The sequence below is a fragment of the Antechinus flavipes genome, chromosome 2 (genome assembly GCF_016432865.1).
Source record: "Antechinus flavipes isolate AdamAnt ecotype Samford, QLD, Australia chromosome 2, AdamAnt_v2, whole genome shotgun sequence".
NCBI classification, from domain to species: domain Eukaryota; kingdom Metazoa; phylum Chordata; class Mammalia; order Dasyuromorphia; family Dasyuridae; genus Antechinus; species Antechinus flavipes.
This window is the reverse complement of record NC_067399.1, coordinates 614,570,653-614,594,598: the sequence shown is the minus strand read 5'-3', so window position 1 is coordinate 614,594,598 and position 23,946 is coordinate 614,570,653. Positions and strand designations below refer to the sequence as shown.

General features: G+C 44.4%; 1 protein-coding gene across 3 annotated transcripts in view; it reads left to right on the top strand.

Annotated features, from left to right (window-relative positions):
* Positions 1–19,834, top strand: part of CRTAC1 (cartilage acidic protein 1) — a 181,731-nt gene extending 161,897 nt beyond the window's left edge. Inside the window, exons 9-15 of one of the 3 annotated variants that reach the window (XM_051981823.1) lie at positions 2,566–2,648; positions 7,203–7,303; positions 7,738–7,906; positions 16,411–16,556; positions 17,199–17,241; positions 18,472–18,615; positions 19,574–19,834. In XM_051981823.1, the coding sequence (XP_051837783.1) occupies positions 2,566–2,648; positions 7,203–7,303; positions 7,738–7,906; positions 16,411–16,556; positions 17,199–17,241; positions 18,472–18,615; positions 19,574–19,770 (883 nt within the window). In that variant the 3' untranslated portion in view covers positions 19,771–19,834. Of the gene's footprint in view, positions 1–2,565; positions 2,649–7,202; positions 7,304–7,737; positions 7,907–16,410; positions 16,557–17,198; positions 17,242–18,471; positions 18,616–19,127; positions 19,274–19,568 lie in introns of those variants that run through there. The other 2 variants (XM_051981826.1, XM_051981825.1) reach the window with 2 other exon arrangements.
* Positions 19,835–23,946: the final 4,112 nt, after the last annotated feature.

Genomic DNA, 23,946 nt, shown 5'->3' with positions numbered 1-23,946 from the left:
ACTGAGAGAGGAGAGTGAGTGTTTTCTGTGGGGAGGGCAGACACTGAGTGTTTGTTCAGTCCTGACTCTACTGCCCCTCATCCCCACGTAGTCTGACTTCCCTCGAATCCTGTGCAGACGAGCTTACGAGGCTCACTCAGCTAAAGAGAAGGAAAGGGCCAGCATTGGTGAAACTGGGGGCTGGAGAGGCTGGAAATTTCCCAGATCCCTGACTCTGTTTCTCCAAACCCCCAACTCCCTAGCTCCGGACCACGGCCAATGACTATTAATAAAAAGCGAGAGCTATGACTAAGCGTGTTTTAAAATATAATTATTAACAAAGCATCAATCCTGACTGGATGTAATCACCCCCTGAAGGCACCAGATTTACTAATTAGGTGCCTTGCAAAAAGCTTATTCACGACTTCCAGATTAATTGCAGAAGATCAATTGCTCGTTAACAGAGACGTGCTTTTCTTCTCTGGCTAATAAAGTGTCACTTGCCAGGGGCCCCTGTGTAGGGAGAGGTATAGCTCATTTGCCTCTCTCTGGCCCCAGAACTCAAGTATTCTGACAATTCTTCTCGTGAACCTCCATCTTTTTCTTCCCACACAAATTCTGCCCTCCCCCACCTAGCAGCAAGCATCCATCCCAATCTAATGCCCAGATACCCTTTCCTGGACCACACAGTAGGTTGAAGGGCATCAGCCTGGCTCGGGGTCTGGCAGGGAACAGGTTAAGCACGTGGCTGCCCACGTGGGTGAATGTTTACTGCAGTCCTGGAGGCATTGCCCCTAGCTGTGGCCCGGGAGCCAGTTGCCTGGTAAGCGACTGTGCCCAAGGTCCCTGTGGCAGATGGTTGGGTCCTGAGCACACAATGGTGAGTAGGAGAGGGTCTAACAGCTGGGGTCCCTACACAGCTGGCTGCCTGTGGCAGTGTTAACTCCTTCCAGCACCACACTGCTAGGTCTTCTCACCTGCCTCTTTCATTGGGCAGAACTCTTCTTCCCCAATCCCCCAAAGCATTGGGACACTCTCCTTGGTGCTCCAGACGACAACAATCAGGGTTCTGCTATCTAATATGTGAGGGTGACTTTTTAAGGGGTCCTAGCATCATCATAACAATCTAAGAGAGTAACAGAAATGTATTCAGGACACAAGTGACAGACTGGTCAGAGTAGAGACGTCCATAAAGGAAATATGTATGTTAGAGATCCTAGCATCGTGCACACAGCTAGTCCAGATGTGTCCCCAGCAAGCAAACACATGGATACATATTGTACTGTCACACTTTTGCAAATTGCATACACAGTAACATAGACCAAGTCCACATCCCACCAAGAGAGATATAGACACACAAAGATACATTCTCTCCATCACAGATACATACATTTTTACAGAAAACTCAGGACCCTGCCAGTCTCCTTCCTCTCCCATCTTTGTTTAAAATGAATCCAGGAAGGCTTCTTTTTTGCCCCTGTCAGAGCCCCCCAGGGTTCTTGGTTACTTTCTGGATTCAGTAGCATCTTCCAAATGTGATCCAGAAACATTTCTGGATGGTCCATGCAACGGCTTTCTGTACTCCCCCATATTTGTCGTACACATTGGGTGCTAAGAATCTGGGTCAGTAATAATAGTAGAGCGGGAAAGAAAAGGAGTAAGAAAAATTGTGTGGACAGCTGTCACAGCTTGGCCCCCTAAATATAGTAAGGGAATGGGAGGGGGACTCCTGTGTAAAGTTGGTTGCTTTCTATTTATGTGGCTTCCTTATGAATACACTCAGCGGTCAGACCACTGACATAAAGAAAGTCACTTTCCTCCTCCATCTCTCTGTAAAAGGAAGGGAAGAACCCCTCCAAACCCTCGGGCCACTTAAGGACATCTCTCCCCTTCAGTCTCCATTGTCAATCAGTTGTCTTTCCCCAGGCAGCTTACAATTCATCCATTATAAAAGGGGGAAAGCAACATGTGCAGAAATAAATGAAATCCTCTAAAAAGGGAGGAGCAAGCAAAGCCACAGTATGGGGGCGAGCAGAGCTGAGGTGTGTTGTGTGGGCATTCCAGGCAGTGCCAAGGACACTGTGGTTCTTGGGAAATATTCAGCATTAACACCTATTGTTCACAGATATAGGGGTGAGTGTTTGTGCTCTGCTCCTGGCAGTTTCTGGAAGAACCAGAACATGGCTCTGCCCCAGATTCACCATGGGACACTGAGTTGGTTATTTATCTCTCAAAGAGTCATTTTCCTCATCTACTAAATGAGGTGGTGCTGCTGGTTGATACCCTCTATGATTGTCATCTTTCCCAATGAAAAGTTAGCAGTGAAGGGAGTAAGCCAATTCCAGGAGGAGAGCGATGGCCATATGAGCAAAATAAAAGTTATGCCCCCCCCAATTCTCAAACTCTTCTGGGCCATGGATCCTATTAACAATCTGAGCAAGCCGAGATAATAGTTTTAAATGCATACAATGTACAAGGTTGCAAAGAAACCAAAAATTATTGAAAGTAAAGATACCTTTTTCTTTCCCACAGACCATGGGTTAAGAACCTCCACTCCTTGATGCTGTGTTATCTCTTTCCCCACAGGGTCATCCGCAGGGAGCATGCTGACCCCCTCATCGAAGAACTCAATCCTGGAGATGCCCTAGAGCCTGAGGGTCGGGGTACAGGTAAGAAAGTATTCCTCAGCTCCAGATCCTCAAGCTCAGGGATTCTTAAACTTTTTCCACTGGTGATCCTTTTTCACTCGAGAAATTTTTACATGACCCTGGATATATAGGTACATAAAATAGGTATATAAATCAAATATTTATTGATAATTAATCATAATTGATTCAAACAAGTTCTACTTGCTCTGTGATGAAGAGAGACATCTACACCCAGAGAGAGAACAGTGGGAACTGAGTGTGGAACACAATATTGCATTCTCACTCTCTCTGTTTTGTTTGCTTGCATTTTGTTTTCTTTCACAGTTTTTTTTCCTTCCTTCTTGCATTTTGTTTTCTTTCAAAGTTTTTTTTTCTTCCTTATTGGTCTGATTTTTCTTGTGCAACAAGATAATTGTATAAATATGCATACATATATTTTAACATATTTAACATATTTAATGTACTGGACTACCTGCCTTCTAGAGAGAGGGTGGGGGGAAGGAGGGGACAATTTGGAACAGAAGGTTTTGCAAGAGTCAGTGTTGAAAAATTACTCATTCATATGTTATGTAAATAAAAAAACTTTTAAAAATCGATAATAAATCATAATCTCATGAGCCTCACATTCATTTATGTGACCCCCACATGGGATTGTGAACCGCAGGTTAAGAAGCTTTGCTCTAGCTCGCCCTTGTTTATATCTCATGATGAAGGTAGACAATGAAGGGTAGCATCGACTGTCTGCATACCCCTCCTTTTGCTCACTTAACTGCAATCACAAAGAGAAAGGGTACAGGGGTTGATGGATGAGGGCTGGCACTGCAGCTATGGTGATTTTAGTACACAAAAAGGGAAGAAGGGATTTCCCATCCCTAGGATTCCAGAGCAAAAAATGGGAGTTAGTGGGATGGAGGCTTCTGTCCTAAGCTCACTGTTCTGTGGGGGAAAACCAGACAATGGTAGAGAGACTCTGGACCTGCTTCTGCTTCTTACATGGGAGGTTCTGCAAGTTCTGAGTCCTTCTAGACCTAGGCAGTGGTGGAGAAGGAAGACCACTGAAGCTGGAATTAGAAGAGTTCTAGGTTCAGATTCCTCCTCTGATCCTCACTGAGCTATGTGACTCTGGTCGATCCCTTCATCTCCCTGACCCTCAGTTTTCTCATCTGTAGAATGAGAATAATGAAAGGTTTGTGAGGACAAAAAATTACTCTACCTATAAAGTGCTTTGCCAACCTTAAATGACCATATAGATGTCATCTTTTATGAGCTGCTATTACTAAGGCTGAATAAGTAGCAAATGTGACAAACCAGGGAGGACTGGAGCCCTAGACACTACATGGAAAATTCAAACATAGTGAGACAAGACCTCAGAATCACAGATTTAGAAGTTAAACAGAAATTCAAGGCAATCTAGCACAATTGCATCCTTTTACAATTGAGGAAACTAAAACCTTTGTCCAGGGTCACAGGGGTGGTAAATGGGATCTGAACCCAGTTTTCCTGCCTGCGTATTCCACTGCTCCACACTGAAAGGGTTCCTGATGCTGGGAGGGCCAAGGTAGAGATGTCTGGAATACTTGCAGCCTTTCCCTCATCTACCCTCAGGCTAATCGGTGCTATGAAAGCCAGCCTGGTTCTCCACCAGATGGATCTCACCTCCAGCCACCCCCGGGCAGATCCAGGTGGGCTTCAGCTAGCGGCTGTAGAGTGGATTTCGATCATCCATGCAGCACCCTACCCATGTGCCTCTTGCCCATGCAGTTGATGAGCAGTAGCTGCTAATGGAGGGGGAGGATGAGCAGGACCTTAGCTGATTTTTTTGTTTGTTTGATTTTTTAGTTTTAGCAATAAATGTGTTTGGTTATTTGGAAGAGGAGAGCAAGGCAGACTTGCATGGTTCCCTCTCCTCTAGGCACTGGAAGATTACATAGATTTATATAATATCATAAATATATAAGATTATATTGATCAAGGATTCTTAAACTTCTTCATGATCGCTTTTCACCTGAAGAATTTTTACACAACTCTGGTTACATATATATAAAACAGGCATATAAATCAAACATTTACTGATAGTAATAAAGCAATTTATTTTAAAATAATCCTTTGGTATAAATTTTATCATTTATTAAAGACAAAAGCAAATTTGCAAACTAATGAGATGGATGTATTTATTTTGGCAGAATATTTGATACCTTTTATTATTGCCAAATTATACACTACCCTCACATTCAGTGGCCCCATATGGGGCTTAAGAAATTTTAATATTGATCAAATTGGTTTAGACAAGGATGCCTGCACTTGAATCAGTATGTAAATAAGCAAGTTTACCCAAAGATAACTCTACTTTAGGTCTAGACCTTGTCTGTTGTGACCCAGTCCCTTACCTTGCCCCTTCCAAGATCAGGAGTCCTTTCAGGGTGGGGAAGTGGAATGTAGAGTCAGGAAAACTGAGTTCAAAACCTGGGCCACTTACCCGCTGTGTGGCTTTGGGAAGGTATTTGACAGTACCATAAGGGCAGAGGCCAATCAGTCAGTCAAGGAGCATTTATTAAACACCTACTGAACATCAGATACCCTGCTAAAAACTGGAAATATAAAGAAAAGCAAAGGAGCTTATAGTCCAATGAGATTGAGAATATGTAAACAACTCTTGACTGGGAAAGGATAGGCTTTGAGCTGAGCCTTGAAGCCAGGAGTCAGAAATGAGAATACATCCTAGCATGGGTGAAAGTCAGGACAAATGCATGGAGACCATGTAGGTGAAATAAAGTGGATTTTAGGGCAGCAAGACAGTGCCGTGAATAAAGCACTGGGCTTGGTGTCAGGAAAACTCATTGTCATGAGTTCAAATTTAGCTTCAGACACTTACGAGCAGGGTGATCCTGGGCAAGTCACTTAACCTTGTTTAACTTAACTCAGTTTCCTCATCTGTCAAATAAGCTGGAGAAGGAAATGGCAAACCACTCTAGGATCTTTGCCAAAATAAAAAAAGAAAAAGAAAACCCAGATGGAGTTATGATGAATTGGACCAGAGTGATTTGTTTAACTGCATATCCACTTAATAGTTCATAAAGGAGAAGAAAGCATAAGAAAACTAGAAAAATAAGTTGAAGCCAGGTTATAAAGCACTTTTAAATACCAAGGAGAAGATTTATGCATATTATATTCAGGAGATAATAGGGAGCCACTGGAGGTTATTTAGTTGGAAAGAGAGTACCATAAGTAAGAAAATAACTTTGGCAGCTAAATAACTTGCCAATACATAGAACCTAGAAATTAGCCAATGAATGAAGGAGACTTGAAAATTGACCCTCCGAAAAAGTCAAATTACAGATCAGCAATAACAGTACACCTTAACAAATATTTATTATCCACCTACAGTGTGCAAGATACTCTATAAGGATACAAAGCTAGATACGCTCTCAAGAAGCTTATTATGATCAAAGAGAGGAAAGACAAAAAGAGCCATGGGACAAGGGAAGGCAATAAACATAAAGGAATTGTCTGGCAGAATCTATGAAATGTTTAAGGAGAGAGACCTCACTTTCACCAGCAGAACCAGGAAGGCTACATTTGAGCACCTGTCTTGAGCCTTGAAATAAAGAAAGGATTTTGAGAAGTAAACAACGGGAGTAAAGGAGGCATGAGTAATTAGAGCCCCGCAAAATAACTCAATTTGGCTGGAGCATTTGTGAGGGAAGGCTGCAATTGGAGGTTGATGTCAGGCTGAATGTTAGGATCAAGAGCTGATATTTAATTCAGTAGGCAATGGGAAACCATTGACGATTTTCAAGTAAATGAGGAGGGGATTAGAGAAGTTCATTAGGTAGATTACCTTGATTATGGGAGGGATAAATTGGAGGGAAAAAAAGTCTAGAGGCAAGAAGACCAGTTGAGTTACAACTCAGCAAAAGAAAGATATGCAAGACAAAATTCAAAGGGTTGGAGTTACCGAAATCAATAGTCTTTGGTGTCTTGTGAACCATGGACAAATCTCTTTGTCTCAAAGGCTATTGGTGACTCTCTGGCTGTCTCTTACTGGGCTATGAGTTGTTATTTTTTATTCTTATTATTATGGTTCTGTTGACATTTATCAGACGTTCTGCGAGCATGGTTCACACGGTCCCCATTCTACACTTAAGGGTCAAGCCATGCAGAATGGGATAGGTGGGTGTCACATCCAACAGCTTCCCACCCCACAGCCATGTAGGATAAATCAAGTCCGAAATCAGGCAGGACCACAGCAAAGCTGGCTTGATACTAAAGCCTGAGCTGTGTCTTCATGGGCTTCTTACATCTCCCTGGCCTACCAGTGCTTAGGGCAGAGTTAATCCTAGATGAAGTTGGTGTTAAAAGTCATATCAGGAAGGTGTAAGAGCAAGAACTCAAGCCAGTCTTTTTGGAGGGACTCAGCCCAAAAAGGGATCACCAGCAGGAACTCGCAGTGGCTATTACCTGTCCCCACTTTTCTGCCCAGCTACTTATGCACAATCTTGGGTTCAGGAGGCGAGTTTTCTCTTGTGCTCTGCCCTCCCTAACCTAGAATAAAGAGTTAAATCTGCGTTGTTACAGGGGGTGTGGTGACAGACTTTGATGGAGATGGAATGCTAGATTTGGTCTTATCCCACGGAGAATCCATGGCACAACCTCTGTCTGTCTTCAGAGGGAACCAGGTACGTCGGAGACTCCAGACCAACAGAGCCCATGTCAGATGATATCGCATGGGACCCCTGAGTTAGTGTGGGAGGAAGCTTTAATAATGCCCACTGGATTAACTTGGGGGGGACTAACTTTAACATTCAGTCTGTTAAAAAAAAAAAAAAAGACATGATCCCAGGAGCGCTCCTCTCACCATCCACAATTTCTGCTTTTGTCCTTTCCTCCCCTTCCAGTACATCCTCATCTTCCCCATCTCTGTTCCCCTAAATCTTTCCTTCATTCTGTTTTTGCTTTTGCCCATTCCTTCTTTCCCCTGTTTCATTCTTACTTTTTTTCTTACATCTCAATTCGATCCTCATATCAAGATCCTACAGCTACGTAGACACTTTGGTTGCTACTACTCTTCTTCCTCAGAGAATAACTGAGCTTTCTTCTCTCCCCTGCTCAGGGATTCAAAAATAACTGGCTTCGTGTGGTGCCCCGGACCCAGTTTGGAGCCTTTGCCAGGGGGGCCAAGGTGGTGCTTTATACCAAGAAAAGTGGGGCTCACCTGAGGATCATTGATGGGGGCTCAGGCTACCTGTGTGAGATGGAACCGGTGGCACACTTTGGCCTTGGTGAGTCCAAACCAACTTTGCATAATTCTAAATGAAATCTGGGTTTCACATTGGAGAGTAAATACTGCTGACAGTGAGGTGCTTTTCTGATGATTTGGCCACTTGATGAGCTTAGAAGTCATGGGAAGCAAGGTGGAAGAGTACAAAGTACATTTGATTCAGCCAGGAGAATCTTGGCTTCTAGTCCCAGATACACTTGGCAGCCTTGGGCAAGATCTCTGTTAGAAGGAACCCCAGAGGCAATTTATTCTAATTCATACTTGATGACCTCTACCATATCAATTAAAAAGCATTTATTAAGCACTCACTGTGAACATCTATCAGAGCTGTAACTAAGATAAGGTAGCCTGGTCTTTGTCCCAAGGCACTAAATTTAAAATGTGCTGACAGTGTTTACAATGCATTGGAAGTATAGAAACAATAGAGCTTCACATCTAATTAGCAAAAAAAAACTACCATATGAAGTTGTTCTGATCTCTCCCCTTAGCACTCCAACACTCCTACTGGTTTATATCCCCCCACTCCCACCTGAAGATGCATTTTCTACTATAGTTTCCATAGCTGTGGCTGTCCCAGGTATAAAAATCTCTGTCGTTGACAAGAATCCACCCAACTTCAATTTCAAAATCTCTGGTGAGGGAGAACTCGTTGCCTCTTAAGCTTCTGGAAAGCTCGGATTCTTAGAAAATGTTTCTCTACATCAGCCTGAAATCTGCCTCTCTGAACCTCAATTGCTCAAGCTGCTAAATGGGGATATTAATCACAGTTCTGCCGGCTTCACAAGACTCTTGTAAGCCCTAATGCAGCTATATATCCAGGTGAGCTCCTCCTGCTGGGCAGACACACTTGGTAGATTTTCTTGCAGGTGTTCCTTCTGTCCTTCCTCAGAGTCTCTTGGCTTTGTACTACCCTCTCCAGACCTGTCCTACCATCCATTCTCACACTCTTCTGCTGACTAGGGACCCTTATATATCAGGCATTTTTCTAAGAAAGACAAAAACATGGAGGCTGCTCCTTCAAGGAGCTCTTTCATTTAAATGGGAGAAACAATATTTAGATAAGTAAGTCCATTTAAGATCCCAGGAAGAGACAGATAGTTTGGGAGGGTAAAGCACTAGTTGATGGGGGGACCAGGAAAGCCTTCTCAGAGAAGCTTGGGGGGCAGAGTATTCCAGACAAATACAAATTCAGCAAGGAACAACAATGAGGTCATTGTACCTGGATCATAGAGTAAATGGAAGACTATAGGAGGCTAGAAAGGCAGAAAGGAGCCTTCTTGGGAAGACCCAAACAGAGGGTGCTCACTGAGCCCCAGGTGACACAGGGCTTTAGAGAAATCACCTGAGGATGGATTGAAGCGGGGAGAGGCAACAATTCAAGAGATGCTAGGAAGGATCAAAGGGAGTGTTCTTGGCCCAGGAACTGATGCTTTCTCCCCAGAGCCCCACTGCCCACCCCCAGTGTCACTTCCCTGTCACAACACACAAGGGCCCTAAGACCAGGCATACTTGTCAGGTCTCAGTGTATTGGGCTGAACAGCCCCTCTGAGGTTGGCTTCTTTTTACTTAGGAATGGGAATCCCCCAGGTCAGTTCCAAGCCTGGCAGCTCAGATGCCCCCTGAGCCAACTTGGCAGACAACAGTCCTCACAAGCACAGATTAGTGGAAGGTGTCCTTCCCAGTGGCAGAAATACCCAGAGCACTGGTTCCCTTCACAGAGCAGGGAGGCAGCTGAGGCTTCCTGACTGATGGAGACATTCTGCTAGGACAGGAGAGCATTGAAGGTAGGGAAGCAGATGGGGAAGGGAGAGAAAAGGGACGGATGCCCAGGAGAACAGGACAAAAAGCAGAAGAGAAATGGTAAAGTTACCAAGCCGGGATCTATAAGGCTGTGTCCAACACAGAGAATTTGGAGTTCAGAGCTGCCAGATGTTGAGATGGAGATTGAAGATGTGACTTAGGGATGGAAGAAAGGATCAGGAGGAGAAATAAGAAGGAAGGAAAAGCAATGAAGGGATGAAAACAAGAGGCAGATAAATTTGGAATACAAAACCAATCCCTACCCTCAAAGAGTCTAATAAGGTAAGAAAGTATAGAAAATCGATCTGAAAAACTGGGAGGGGGAAGTCCCAGATAGTCAGGAGTAGAATTGGGTTAGAAGTGGGAATAGCAAGATCTGGACAGGAATTCACTAATTGAATAAAGGGGCTGCAGGGGCAGAACTTGTTGAGAAGATTCCCAATAGTAATTACATCCCAATATCACCAAGATGTGATTCATCTTCCTTCCCTAGGTGGTACATTTTCCAGCCCTGCCCATCTCCCACTATCAACTAGCCCAATTGGTCCATCTAACCCTGGGCTTTCAGCCCCTTAAGGTCCAATAGCCACTATATTCTTTTCCTAGCACCTTTCCACTGGAGGGAAGCCTTTCCTCTGCTTCTCCTTCTTCCCCACCCTCCACTCCTCCCAGCCTATAGTTCTAAGGTAGACAGCAACCTGGATGTTATAAGATCATCAGTAGAGGTCAGTAGCTGAAGGGACTCTTCCACGGCCATGTCAGCAGCTCCCATCATCTATGATATATTAGCCCTCCCCACATCCCCACCCTTTTCTGCTCTCCCTTTGCATTGAAAATCTTCCTCTATCATTGGAAAGAGAGTAGATTTAATGAAACATATTGAAAACATAAAGTCAAAGGACCTGAATTTGGATTCTTTGCTCTGCTATCGCTCGGGGGACCCCAGACTTAAGTCTCCACACCCCAATTTAATTCATCACCTGTAAAGTGGTGAAACTGGATGATTTCCAGTTCCCTTTCATTTCTCAATCATTGATCTTAGATCTCTTCCTCCCAAATCTTTGACATCTCCTGGAACTTCTGAAACCTAACTCTTTCCTGAAAACACCTCGTCTCTGGATAGCTCTTTCACACCAGCTGGACGTTCCTTGTCCCGCCTCTGGCACATAGGATCAGGAGGAGATATATTCCTCACTCCCCATGGCCATTTTCAGAGCCTCCCTCTGCCACTATCACTCAGCAATCCTTTGTTCTTTACAGTTCATTCTGTCCTATCCAGAGCTTACATATGATGCTTGCATCTGAAAGATCTCCGGATCACTCATCCTCCTCAGTAAACTCCAAACTTTACACAGTCTTCTCTCCCAAACTCCTGCCTCCTTTGAATGCCCCCATCTCACAGTTCCTCAGCTTCCTCGACTCCCATGACTTGTTCCAGTCTTCCTGGATCACATCACTTCCTCAATCATATACAAGTATTTTAGACATCTGTTTTTCCCTTCCCAACCATCACCCCTCCCCGCCACACACACAGAGTAGCTAAACTGAATTTTCCCCTAGTGCCCCAATTCCTATTTTGACTGAATAAAAATGCCTATATTGAAAAGGGGGTAAGCAGAAAATATAGAACCAGCCAAGGCAAAAATGGGGTAATCCCAGCCTGCAGTAGAGAGAATTGTGATTTCCTGATATATTCCAGTATCAGGAATGATTGTTGCAATAAGAAAGGATGGCAAGAATGGGAGGAGAAGAATGAAGGAAGGACTAAACTTTATGGAGAAATTTTGGAATTTCTAAAATTAGAAATGAAAATGAATCTCCAGGCCCTTCCAGGGCAGCTTCAGGGAACCACCCTCCAGCCATCTGACTGTTAGACTGAGTCTGATGTTTGAAATCTTGAGTGATTGGTAGCCTTTCCTCCCCTGCTATCCCCATCCATCAGAAATCATTTCAAAACTTATTGTCTCTCTGAAGCACAATGGGTGTCTGAAGAAAAATGTATGTAGCTGTATTGTGTTTTGTATTGTGCATGTGTGTATTTTATGTGTTACAAATGTGCACAAATTGTATGATAAGTATGCTGGCTGTGAATTTAATGCATTTTATATATAGATATTATCCTGTCCATATATATGTAATTTAGATATTCATTTGTCTGTTTCTAATGAGTTGAGTACATGTCATGTGGGTATTATGCTGTCCATGTGTGTACGTTTGCCATATGTATCTGTATATTTCTATATTGGTCAGTGGCCCTTCTGCAACTTGAGTCCTGTCACTGCCATCTCTAGGTACCACGGCTTGCCTAATGGGCTTCATGTCTTTGAGACCTCTGAGCCACATTACGTCTACTTCCCCATCCTGGTTTACAGCCTTATTGACTCAATGAGTTTTGTGCTTCTCCAAAGGTCCCCCAGTCTCCTCCTTCAAGGCAGGGGTCCCTTAGGGCACGACAATTGAGCTTCTAACTGCATGTGATGCTCAGGTCCCATAGTGCTCAGAAGCAGGGGAGCATCTCTTTTGGGAGGAGGATTCTGAAGGACAGCAGCCTCTCTCTGACAAGTATGTCCATCTCCTTTTGCTGCTGTATGTCACTGTTCCCTCCGGTTTTTCTAGGACTTCTGCCTGCCTTAGTTTCTGGATATGGGATTTGTCTCTCCTATATTTTCATTTGCAATATTTAGCCTATTTGATCTCTTTGGTTTTTCACCTCTGCCCTCATTTCTATGCCCTGCCCATCATATGTCAGGATGCTTCTGGAGTCAATCACAAATCTATTAGCTTTCTGCTTACAGCCTGTGAAGATTTTTTCTCTTCTCTCCCTCTCTCTCTCTCTCTCTCTCTCTCTCTCTCTCTCTCTCTCTCTCTCTCTCTCTCTCTCCCTCCCTCCCTCCCTCCCTCTCTCTCTCTTTCTCTCTCTCTCTCTCCCTCCCTCTCCTCTCTCTTTCTCTCTCTCTCTCTCTCTCTCTCTCTCTCTCTCTCTCTTTCTCTCTCTCTCTCTCTCTCTCTCCATATACACACCCAATGGAGACTATTCTCTCTCTCTCTTTCTCTTTCCTTCTCTCTTACACACACACACACACATACACACACACACACACACACACTAGAGAATAGTCTATATTCTATATGATTGTTTCAACTCCAAAGTTTCAGTTGCTGACTGTTCCTTGCTGTGTGGAGGCGGGTGACTGTTTGCTACCCAACACATAAAATAAAATAAACTCAAATCATTTCCCTGCCCCCCAACAATCCATAAGAAAGCATTCATTCCCTGCTCTAGAGATGTCGACATCGAAGGCTCCTTTTGTCCAGGCTTTCAGCTCAATTCTTTTTTGATAAATAAGACAGGGTTAGTATCTAAGCTGCTGGAGCTCATTTGAAGAAAGAAAATTCAATGGACCCCCACACACACTTCCTATAAAAATGGCTTTATTAAAGTGCAAAAATATTCCACCAACTATATTCCCACCATCTGCTTTGTTTCTAATTCTTCTGAAAAGAGCAGTCCTGTTTATTTCAATTGCCTTTGTCCTTTGTAACTGCCTGAGACTGTTCAGGGCTGCTCCTGATCTCCCCTGTCCTCTCTGCTTAATATCATGATGAGTCATCGTCACCTAGTACCAGGCAGGAGGAGAAGTCCACCCTGGGCCTTGTACTGAGAACTATATTCAAGGAATCTGGGCAGCAGAGCCTTCCTCGTAGTCCCCCAGAAATCCTTCCCCACACTAGTGGCTCTGACATGGTCCCATCTATTTCTGGGATTTGGGATCCAATGGGAATCATGAGGATTTAGCAGTATGGATCATCTAGACCAGTCCCTGAATTCCCCTCCCTCCCCAACCTCAGCAAAATTATTTTCAGTTTACTTATTTGTACCTTGTCTCTGGTTATCTGTATAACTGTATAACTGCAATAATTCCTTAGTAGAATGGAAGCTTTTGGAAAGTAGGCACTTAATTTTTGTGTGTGCTCAGTGCCTAACCCAGAACCTGACACATATTAGGTGCTTAATAAATTCTGCTTAAATTTAATATGGAGGAGAAAACCAAGGGGAGATAAAGGGAATATATGGCTCGAGTCACCTGGCAGGAAGCACCCTTCTCCTAATTCAGTCATTCCCAGTATCAAATATAAAATGCTTTGTTCTATTTTTAAAATTCTTCAGAACAAGGACTCTTCTTTCAGTTCCAGTTTTTTATATTTTCCTCCCTCTTCATCCTTTATATAGTCCATAATCCAGTGATCCTGGATTCTACCCCTTGACCCCATGGATTTTCACTGGCTATCCCCCATTTATGGAGCACACTCCCTCCCGTCTTCATCCCCTGGCTTCTTCCAAGACTCAGCTCAAATCCCTGCTGCTGCTTCTGGAGGTCTTTTTTCATTTTCCCCTCACCTTTCATCCCAAGTGCCTAATGCTCTTTCTACTATATGATACTGCCCCTTTGAGCCCATCAGAACAAATATCTCAGGAGGAAGTCATAGATGATAGGTGCCCTCTGACCCTGCTTCTCCACCCAGGGCTCCACCCTGGACTCTGGCCATGCTGACCCCCTCCTATCATACATACAGACTAGGACAGTACTTGTTTCCTGGGAGGAGGCTAGACGAAGAAGGAAGAAACAGATTCCTTTTGTCCATTCCTTTCACTATATAAGGAAATCCTGAAAATGCTCTCAATCCATGGTACTTAATAAATGCTTGTGGATTGTTTGGATGATCCCCATTTGACAAATGAGGAAACTGAGTGTCAGAGACCTGCCCATGATCACCCAATTATTAAGTACCCGAAGCAGGATCCCAAGCCTTCCTGAATGTAATTCTCTCTGACCTTCAAATCCAGAGCTTCTTCCACCAAATCTTGTCTCAGTTCACACAGTCAGTGTGTATCCCAGCCAAGACTCAGCCTGAGAACTCGTGATTCTAAGCCCAACTCTTCCTGACTCTGGATGTTGCTTCTCAGATAACAAAGGTTTCCCCTCCGGTTGCAGTGGAAAGATACTGAGTCTGAATGTGAGGAGCCACAGTACAATACAATATAAGCAATGTGATATTGCCCTTCAAACGATCCTTTCACCTGAAGGGTTTCATGGAGGATCTTATGGTAGCTTTGACTTCTTCATTAATGCAGATGCTGATATAAAAGGAAATAGTTGCCTATATAATGTTGTTTGGGTTCTCTGAGCAAGGGACAAAATAACCCATTCTTCTGCGATGAAGGAAAAAACCCAAAAGACAGAATTTCTGGGTAATTAATGATCAATTTATTAATTAGGCTAGCTAATAATCAGTAAAGTGAGGGTCAGTGGTTTCTCTTGGCAACCAAGGATCCCTAGTGGAGACAATGAATTCTTAAATATCTTTATAAAAGGGAATGCATCAGACAAGTGAAAATGAACCCTGATTGGTTTGACATTTAATGAGGAAATGGACTAAAAGTCTTCAGTTCCTCCAGCTGAGAACCTGTCTTCATCAGCTGCCTCCAGTGATCGGACAGCGGAGTTCGTCTCTAGCCAGACGATTTTCTCTGGTTGATTTTCTCCTTTGTGAACTCACTTTAAACTCTAATGGAGGGGTACAAGGACAGGGATGCATTTCCCTCAGGGTAAAAACCGGATTCTGTTTCTATTCTGAGCAGAAGTAAGGTCTCCTCATTGGATGGAATCTAACCTAAGATGGAAGAGCTCCCAAGGGCTAGGATCCATCACAATCAGCCATGTCCTTCAGAGGCTGACAAGAGCTGGGTCTCATATTTAACATGTATAAGACTGCCTGCCATCTAGAATAGAGGGTAGAGGGAGGAAAGGGAAAAGTAGGAACAGAAGTGTGTTGTAAAAATTACCCATGCATATGTTCTGTCAATAAAAAGTTTAAAAAACAAAAGATCTGGGTCTCATTGAAGAAGTCAAGGAGAAGAATCCTGCATTCTAAATTAAAAATTGGTTATTAATATAATAGAAAAATAATGTCTCTCACTAGCCACAGAAGATGTCCCAGGCTACTTATATTGACTACAGAGCATCCCTAGCCTTCACTTTTTATCCCAATCTATTCCCAATGTTCCTGAGAGTGTCCTAAAATGTTATACCAATTAAAACCCCATCCTTCTAGAAAAATTTGAGTTTGGATCTTCAGCACCTAAGACAGTGCCTAAGACATAATAGGCACTTAATGGCCACTGCTTGACTGACCCTCCTAGGAACAAGGCACCACTTGCCACACTCGCTTACATGGTATGAGCAACAATGGCATTCCTTAGTTCCTGGTCTCTAGGCCTCAGAGGGGCAACAAGATCCTAGTGGACCACACTGGACTAATAGAGAACCTGAATTTGAGTACTTAACTACCCATGTGACTATGAGGTAAATCTCTACTTCTCTCTGGACCTTGGACTAGACACCCTCTGAGGGCCTTCCCAGTTCTCAGTCTCTAAGCCTAAGATCCTGGATAGAATATAACCTCCTTGAGGGCAGGATTCTCATTTTTGTTTTTGTATTCTTAGCACCTGGAGTTCAGTTGGTGTTTCATAAATGCGTGATTGAATTATCTTTCTGTGTTCCTAAAAAAAAAAAAAAATAGGACCTGGTTGCTAATTCCTTAAGATCTTCCTTCTGCAAGACAATTTTCTAATGGAAGGATTTGGGGGAGGAAGTGAATCCTATGCTTGTCTCCTCTCCATGTCTGCCCTTTCTCTCTCCACAGGACAGGACGAGCCCAGCAGCGTGGAGGTGACATGGCCAGATGGTAGGGTTGTGAGCCGAGGGGTAGCCAGCAACGAGACTAACTCTGTGCTAGAGATCCCCTATCCCCGAGAGGAAGATGGGCCGCTCAAACCAACAACACTGGAGGTGGGCAGAGGGCCTAGGCCCCCCTAGAGTCCCGCCTTTCCTAGAGGAAGCGTTACTCCCAGCCCCGTAGAAGGGAATCTGGAAAGGGCAGGCCCATTGCTGACGGAGATGCTCAGTTTTTGTTTCCTAGCCTTCTCAGCCCTTGAATAAGCAAGCTTCCCTAGCAGGGACCTCTTGTGACCTTCAGAACTGAGGCAAAACCTCTTAGAGAAACGTAAGGCCGGCCAACGGCTCCACCCTTGTCCAAGGGCAGCAGCTGTGACCCTCTTGGCCTCTCGTAGCCACGGACATCCCTCCTTCGATTCTCCCCAGCATAGCAGGGGGCCGGAGGTGGCCAAAGGAGGAAGAGGAGGGCCTAAAAGTTGGGTGTCCTAATTCTGGCTCATAGATTCCACTATGGAGAAGGGGAAAGAGCAGGAGCTTGAGGTATCAGCAGTTGGACTCCCAAATCCCTTTTGGTCTAAGTACGAGGGAGCAAAGACCTGGGAATGAGGGAAGAGGCTGCCTTCAGGCACTGGACCCGAGCTCAGCTTCCGCCTGATCTGGGGTCTGGATGGCAGCTGCTTTGGTGCTGTGACCATTGAGGGCCTGGGACAGGGACATCGAGGCTCACTGGTGTCTCCACTTCCTCCCACCATGCAGTGCGGCCAAGGATTCTCCCAGCAAGACAATGGAAGGTGCATGGGTGAGTTGCTCACAGGGCCAGAGAGTTAATGGGTCAGAGGATTGGGAAAAGGGAGCGACCCCAAGGCCCCAATCAGAAGGCTTGGAAAGGTTGGAAGGACCAGGAATGGGAGGAAATGCCATGGCAGAAAAAAGTGAATGGATGCCCTAACTGAAGCACATCTTAGCATTCAATTCAAACCAAGTAAATGTGCATGAGGGACTTTCTGTGGGGTACAAATACATCTATGAAACAGACCTTTTTCTCAATGAGCTTACAATTCAGCAGTGGAGGGAAGAGGACAGCCCGTACATTTTAAATAAATATATTTAAATAACTCCCTATAAGAGAGACTCACTAGTTGTATGACCCTACAGAAATCACTTAATTTTATCTGCCTCAGTTTTCTTATCTGTAAAATGAATTGAAAAAGGAAATGGCCAGAATATTTGCCAAGAAAACCCCAATGGGGTCATAAAGTGTCTGACAAAGCTGAATGGCAGCAAAAGTCAAATACAATGGAAGGATCTAAGCAAAGCGCTTTGGAAAACTTTTGGAGCAAGGAGGAAAGAGCATCATATAAAGAGGAATTAGCGAGGGATGGATGTCATGGTCTGGGCCAATAGTTTGATAGTGTTTATCATCATCATGCATCAGGAAATGACTGGCCTTAGCCCAGCTGGTCACGTGGATTCTCACAGGCTTAGAACTGGAAGGGACCATCCAGTCTAGCTCTCTCCATTCATAATTAAAGAAAATGTGTCCCAGAAAGGCCAAAATTCATATCAGTAGTAAGTGGCAGAGCTGCAATTGGTCACCAGGTCTTCTGCCTCTAACCAGGAGCATCCTGAGTATGGTCAGCACAATTCAGGGTATGTAATTCAGTGAGCATTAAGCATTTATCATGTCAGGCATTGCCCTGGGTGCCAGGAGTCCAGGTTAGGTGTTATATGGAAGCCCAAGGGAACCCCTCACAAGGTAACCCACAGGACAGCTGGGTGATGGGAAGAGTGGTCAAGCCTCTCTGGAATGGGCCAAGGAACTGGTGTAAAACCGTTGTAAAATGACATTCAGCCCCCAGTGGTGGCCACAGTCTTACAGTGGAGTCCTGGCAGCCAGGATGCTTCGTACAAGTCTTCCCGGGCAGTTTTTCCATTGGGATGATTGGCAGGGAGAAAGCGCCATTCACTGGTTCCTTCATCTAGCCCATATCTGGACCGCTGAGTGAGTGGCTCCTCGCTTATTTTTCAGACACTGATGAGTGCATCCAGTTCCCATTCGTGTGTCCCCGAGACAAGCCAGTCTGTGTCAATACCTATGGAAGCTACCGATGTCGAACAAACAAAAGGTGCAGCCGGGGCTACGAGCCCAACGAGGACGGCACTGCTTGTGTGGGTGAGTGGGGACATCCAGGGTCCCAAAGGCAGCACAAGGGCGGGGCGGGATGGATCAAATAAAGTCAGAGCTATCGGTGGGGGGATTCCGGAGGGGTCCTCCCCCACCAGTAGGCTCTGCTCCAGCTTTCTTGTTAGTTTGAAAAGATAAGTGGGGAGAGTTCCCTCAAAAATGCTCCCCTACAGAACAGTGCAGCATCTGTCTCTGGGAAGCCACTTCACACCCATCCCCACACATACACACGCACTTTTGTTTGTTCTCATGGGGATCTCTGTCCACGAACTGTGCACTGGGCCAAGCTTCTAACTGAAGAGTCACAATTCTCTTGCAGACGAATGATCCTGTCATTAACTCAGTGATCCTCTTCCTCCCTGGGAAATAAATTAGTTCTTGTTAACCTCTGTCTGAATCGGCATTTCTCTTCTTCCTCCCCTCCTCCTCCTCCTCCATCCCTCCCTTTTTCTCTCTTTCTTGTGTTTTTTTTTTATTTTTCTCTCCCACTCCCTCTGCAGCTCAAGTGGCCTTTCTGGGTGGATACCCCTCTGCCGCCATCAGAATCTCTGAGTCTCCCTCTCAGGCCTCCTATCTTTTTCTAGGCCTTGGACTTTGCCTTCAGTTATATGCACTTTAATTCCCGTCAATAAAGAAAGACTAACAACCTTTGTGGACCTGAATCTCTCTCCCTCTGCCTGTTTCTCTCTCCACCCCCACTAGATACTGCAGTGTTCCCTCAGAGTCACGGAATGGACAGCAGGGTAGCCATCTTTGAAAAGGGAAAGGGAAGTGACCAATATTTTTGTAAACAGAGTTGTTTGTGAATCCTTTCTTTGCATGTTTTCTGAGAAAACAGAAAGGGGAATTTCTCCCTCCCTCCCCAAACAGCCACGACAGCCCTAGCTCATCTGTACCAGTCTGTGTTGTAATCTTTCTTGTTTGTTATGATTTTGCCTTAGCAAAGATGGCTCCCAGGTGGTTGCTTGCCTCATTATGATGTACCATGTGCCTGCTGGTTTGGCCTGTGCTGTTTCTTCGTTGCCCGCCCTAACTCCCTGGAACAGAGGGCACCTTCTGGTGGGGGTGGTGCTGGCGGAGGGGGGGGCAGTGGCCGTGAGAGTGGGGAGGATAGGGTTCCTGATGAAAATGTTACAATTTTAATCTGCTAAGTCTTCCAGCCCCTCCCTCAGAGAATTTATGCCAATAAACTATATGCTGGATATTAGCGCTGAGCTGGTGAAATTCCTCTGGGACAACAGATAACATTGGAATTCTGTCACCCCCTTTGTGTTACGCCGCACCTTGTGCCCCAATTCCATCGTCTGAAGGGTCACAGAATGCCGTTTTCTGTATCATTCTTTACCATAAAGTCAAGCGAAGGAATAGAGAAGAAGAAGGAACGGGACACCTGTGTAGTTATTCGCCAGCCTTGGGTTCTAGACCTGGCTCAATTATGGAGAGAATATGGGAGGGATGGAGTGAGAAGTTCATGAGCTTGTAATTCAGTTCAATTCAATATTTGCTAAGTACCCCCTATGACCAAGGGATTGGTTTAGGCCAGGGGTCCTCAAACTATGCCGTGGGCCAGATGCAGCAGCTGAGGACGTTTATCTCCCTCCAGGGCTATGAAGTTTCTTTATTTAAAGGCCCACAAAACAAAGTTTTTGTTTTTACTATAGTCTGGCCCTCCAACAGTCTGAGTGAACTGCTCCCCTATTTAAAAAGTTTGAGGACCCCTGGTTTAGGCAATGAATTTATAGTTTTTCCTCAGCAAGTAGGAACCCAACTCTGGGTTTAAAAAAAAAACTCCCTTCAAACTCTAATAATCAATCATTTTTGATCAAGTAAGCAAGTCAACAAATTTCAGGGTGCCAACTAGGCCCCCCCAAGCACAAACAACAGTCTGGGTCCAGGCTAACACGAGCTCCTACTGTGAGACTGGGGTTCAGTCCAAGGAAAGCATAAGGTATGAAATGAGTAGTTCATGAGCTTGTAATTCAATTCAGTTCAATATTTGTTAAGTACCTCCTATGAACAAGGAATTGGTCTGGGCAATGAATTGATAGAGTTTTTCCTCAGAAGAGATAAACAAATAGGAATCCAACTCTGGAAACTCTACTTTAAAAAAAAAAAAAAAAGAAGAAGCCTCACAGCAGATTTTTCTAGTCAACATTTGGGGATGCTCTGGACCAGTCTGCTTTCTAGGGCATAGAATATTTTAATAATAAGTCTTCATAGTGAAAGTTGCCATTACCTCTCATTAAATTGCAGAAATCTTCTGAGAGGAAGAAGGAGAGGAGAATACAGTGCCCCAAGATATAATAAAATCACCCTTAGAAATGCAGTAAACCTTTTAAAATCACCTATTTAAAAGAGAGCTGCAATTTTCTGATATTATAATAATGATACTCAAGATAAATAATAGAATGTGAATCCCTAATAGGTACAGCTATTTTTATATTTGCAACAGTTTGTTTGAATTACAAGTCTAAAGCAAGAAAAAAAACCAACACAGTGTATAATAGGCTTTGTAAAGGTTTTTATTAAGGTACTTCTGCTTAGACATGAGTGTTGGAGAAGGGAACTGAGAGCTTAGTATCAAATTTTCTCTACCAAGTCCCTCATTTTACAAAAGGGGAAACTGAGGCCCAGAAATGACTGGCATACCTGGAAGAACCAAAGAAAGCTCATCGCTTCTGTCTCCTAAGCCTTCCTTTGATATTGGCCTTCACCTCCTAGTGCTTTGGGAAGCTGTTGCCTCTTTAGGAAGGAGTGGGCTAATTGGAGATGAGGGGACTGGGAAACACAAAAATTAAACAATTCATGTGGCCATACTTAGAAATTCAAGAGCAGGTGAGCTAGACATCACACAGCACCAAATTACAATGTCGTCCAACATTTCTTAGAGGCTGGCTCTGACAACAAAACCCCAAAGTAAGCGGGCAGTTCGTTTGCTGAAACCCACCGACTGCCAAGAGGACCAGAAATCTCAGTAAAGTAAGCATCTAGGCAGTCTAAAGTAATCCCTTCAGTTTCTGATGTGGATTAGGAATGGAAGTAATAGCAAATGTCTGAACATCAAGTTTCTTTATAACAAGGTCTTCCTGTATCCATTGTGAGTGGAGCCAGTTACATCTGTAGAATTATTCCTGGCCCCATTACAGTCCACAAATAGAGACCAATAAGCCTGAGATCAAGCTGCCTTTTCGATAGGATCAAATGTAGGATGGTCACTCCAAATCAGAGGAAGAGCTGAGTTTGACATTCTCTTCACTACTCTTGAAAGGACTGAGTTAGCACCTGCCAGGTGAGTATCACCTGTCAGGTGAAAGTCACCTGTCAGGTGGGGGTGAGAGAGCTGAATTCTACTCCTTCAAAAATGTTCAGCATGCCTTTTCCCCTTGGAAGTTTACCTTCCAAGTCCAACAATATGGGCAGAAATAGATGAGCACAGTTAGCCAAAAACTGAACCCAACAATAAATATATAAGCCATCCTATGTAAGTTTTGTTTATAGCTGCCCAGGAGAACTGGCTCTTCCCATCCTAGGGAGCCTCCCTCCCTGGAGGAATATGCCCTGCTTGTGTTCTGCTGAATACTGGAGGAAGACAAGTAGAGGGCTTCCAGTTATGACCTTCCTGCACCCCTCCTGAACCAGCAGCCTCGCTGGGAAGGTGCCATACTCCTGGGGCCAGGAGCTTTCCTCAGCCTGCCAGGGCCCCCTCCGAGGTCTAACACATCACACAGACCCACACGGCTAGTCTGATGCAGCCAAGCAGAAAATCCACTTCTCTGCTCCAAACAGGGGCTTTGTTCATCTTTCCAGAACCATGCTGAAGCAGGAGACAGAACATTTAATCTTCTCGGAAACAGGCTAAGTCTTTCCAAGCAGATTCCACACTCTCACAAGCCCGAGCCCAACCCAGACACTTGGCTGGGATGACAAACAGAATCCTACCCTCCCTAGGGTCACCTTCTATCTCTTACCACCATAGTGTGGACTCGGCCTCCAGCCTGGTCCTATCAGAAGCATGTAGCGGTGTCTCCTTGGTAACTAGCTCATCCTGCACATAGTCAGAGAGAGGGAGGGAGGGCGGGAGGGAGAGAGCGAATGGGGGTCAGTGAACTCCACAGATAATCCAAAACTTCACCTCAATCTTCTCCCATGAAACCTTTATAAGGTGACCAAATTGTTCCAATGCCTTGCCCTCTGGAGGAAGTGCTGTAGAGCTGTGGATTGATCAAAAGGTCAACAAAAGAAGAGTGGATTCATTGCAACAGACACATCTTATAGGATTAAAAAATCTTAAAGTTCATCTGGTTCAGCACCTATCTAACTGAATATTAGGAGGATCAATAAGACCTTGTTTCTGAAATACTGTTGATTTCAATGGGAAAAGGTACCAGAAAGTCCTTATTTATTCAGTCACGTCTGACCCCATTTGGGTCAACAGAGATACTGAAGTGGTTTGCCATTTCCTTCTCCAGTTCTTTTTACAGATGAGGAATAGAGGCAAACAAGTTAATTAACTTGTCCAAGGTCACACAGCTATGAAGTTTCTGGGGTCAGATTTGAATTCAGGCCTTCCTCCACTGAGCCACCCAGTCGCCTATTTTGTTGAACAGGCCACAGCAAGATCTGAACTCATTTTCCTGCTCTAACTCTTGTGCTTTATAGCCAGATAGCCCAGTGCCATACTCTTTGCAAGGTACAAAGTTAGATTAGACATGATCCCTGCTCTTAAGGAATTTAAGGGGCAGCTAGTTGATGTAATGGATAGAGCCCCAGCCCTGAAGTCACGAGGACCTGAGTTCAAATCTGGCCTCAGATACTTAATATTTCCTGGCTGTGTGACCCTGGGCAAGACACTTAACCCCAGTTGCCTCAGCCAAAAAAAAAAAAAAAAAAAAATTATTCAGCCTTTACCTCACTGAGTAGGGAAGCAATTGTGGGGGAGTAGATAGAGAAATGGCCCCAGAACAACTGGGCTCATGTCATCCTCTAACCCATCCTGGTAGTGAAACTTGATCTGAGTAGTATCACTCTAGTGTTTTAGGAAACCAAGACTTTGAAATTTTAAAAAGTGCTGACCTGCATTAGTAAAAGGTGTTCCCTTATCCAAGAATTGCTTTTCTATTAATCACAGATCTATTCCCTTTCCCTATCCCCACCTGACTTGGGTGATAGGAGAATCTAGAAGAAAGGAAGGGGGGAATAAAATATTACTTAAATAAACATAGCACAAATTAGGACATGATGTGTGCACCAGAGAAGGCTGAAGTGCAATGAAATCATCAGGAATCAGGGGAGGCAGCATTTGAGTGGGACCACAAAAAC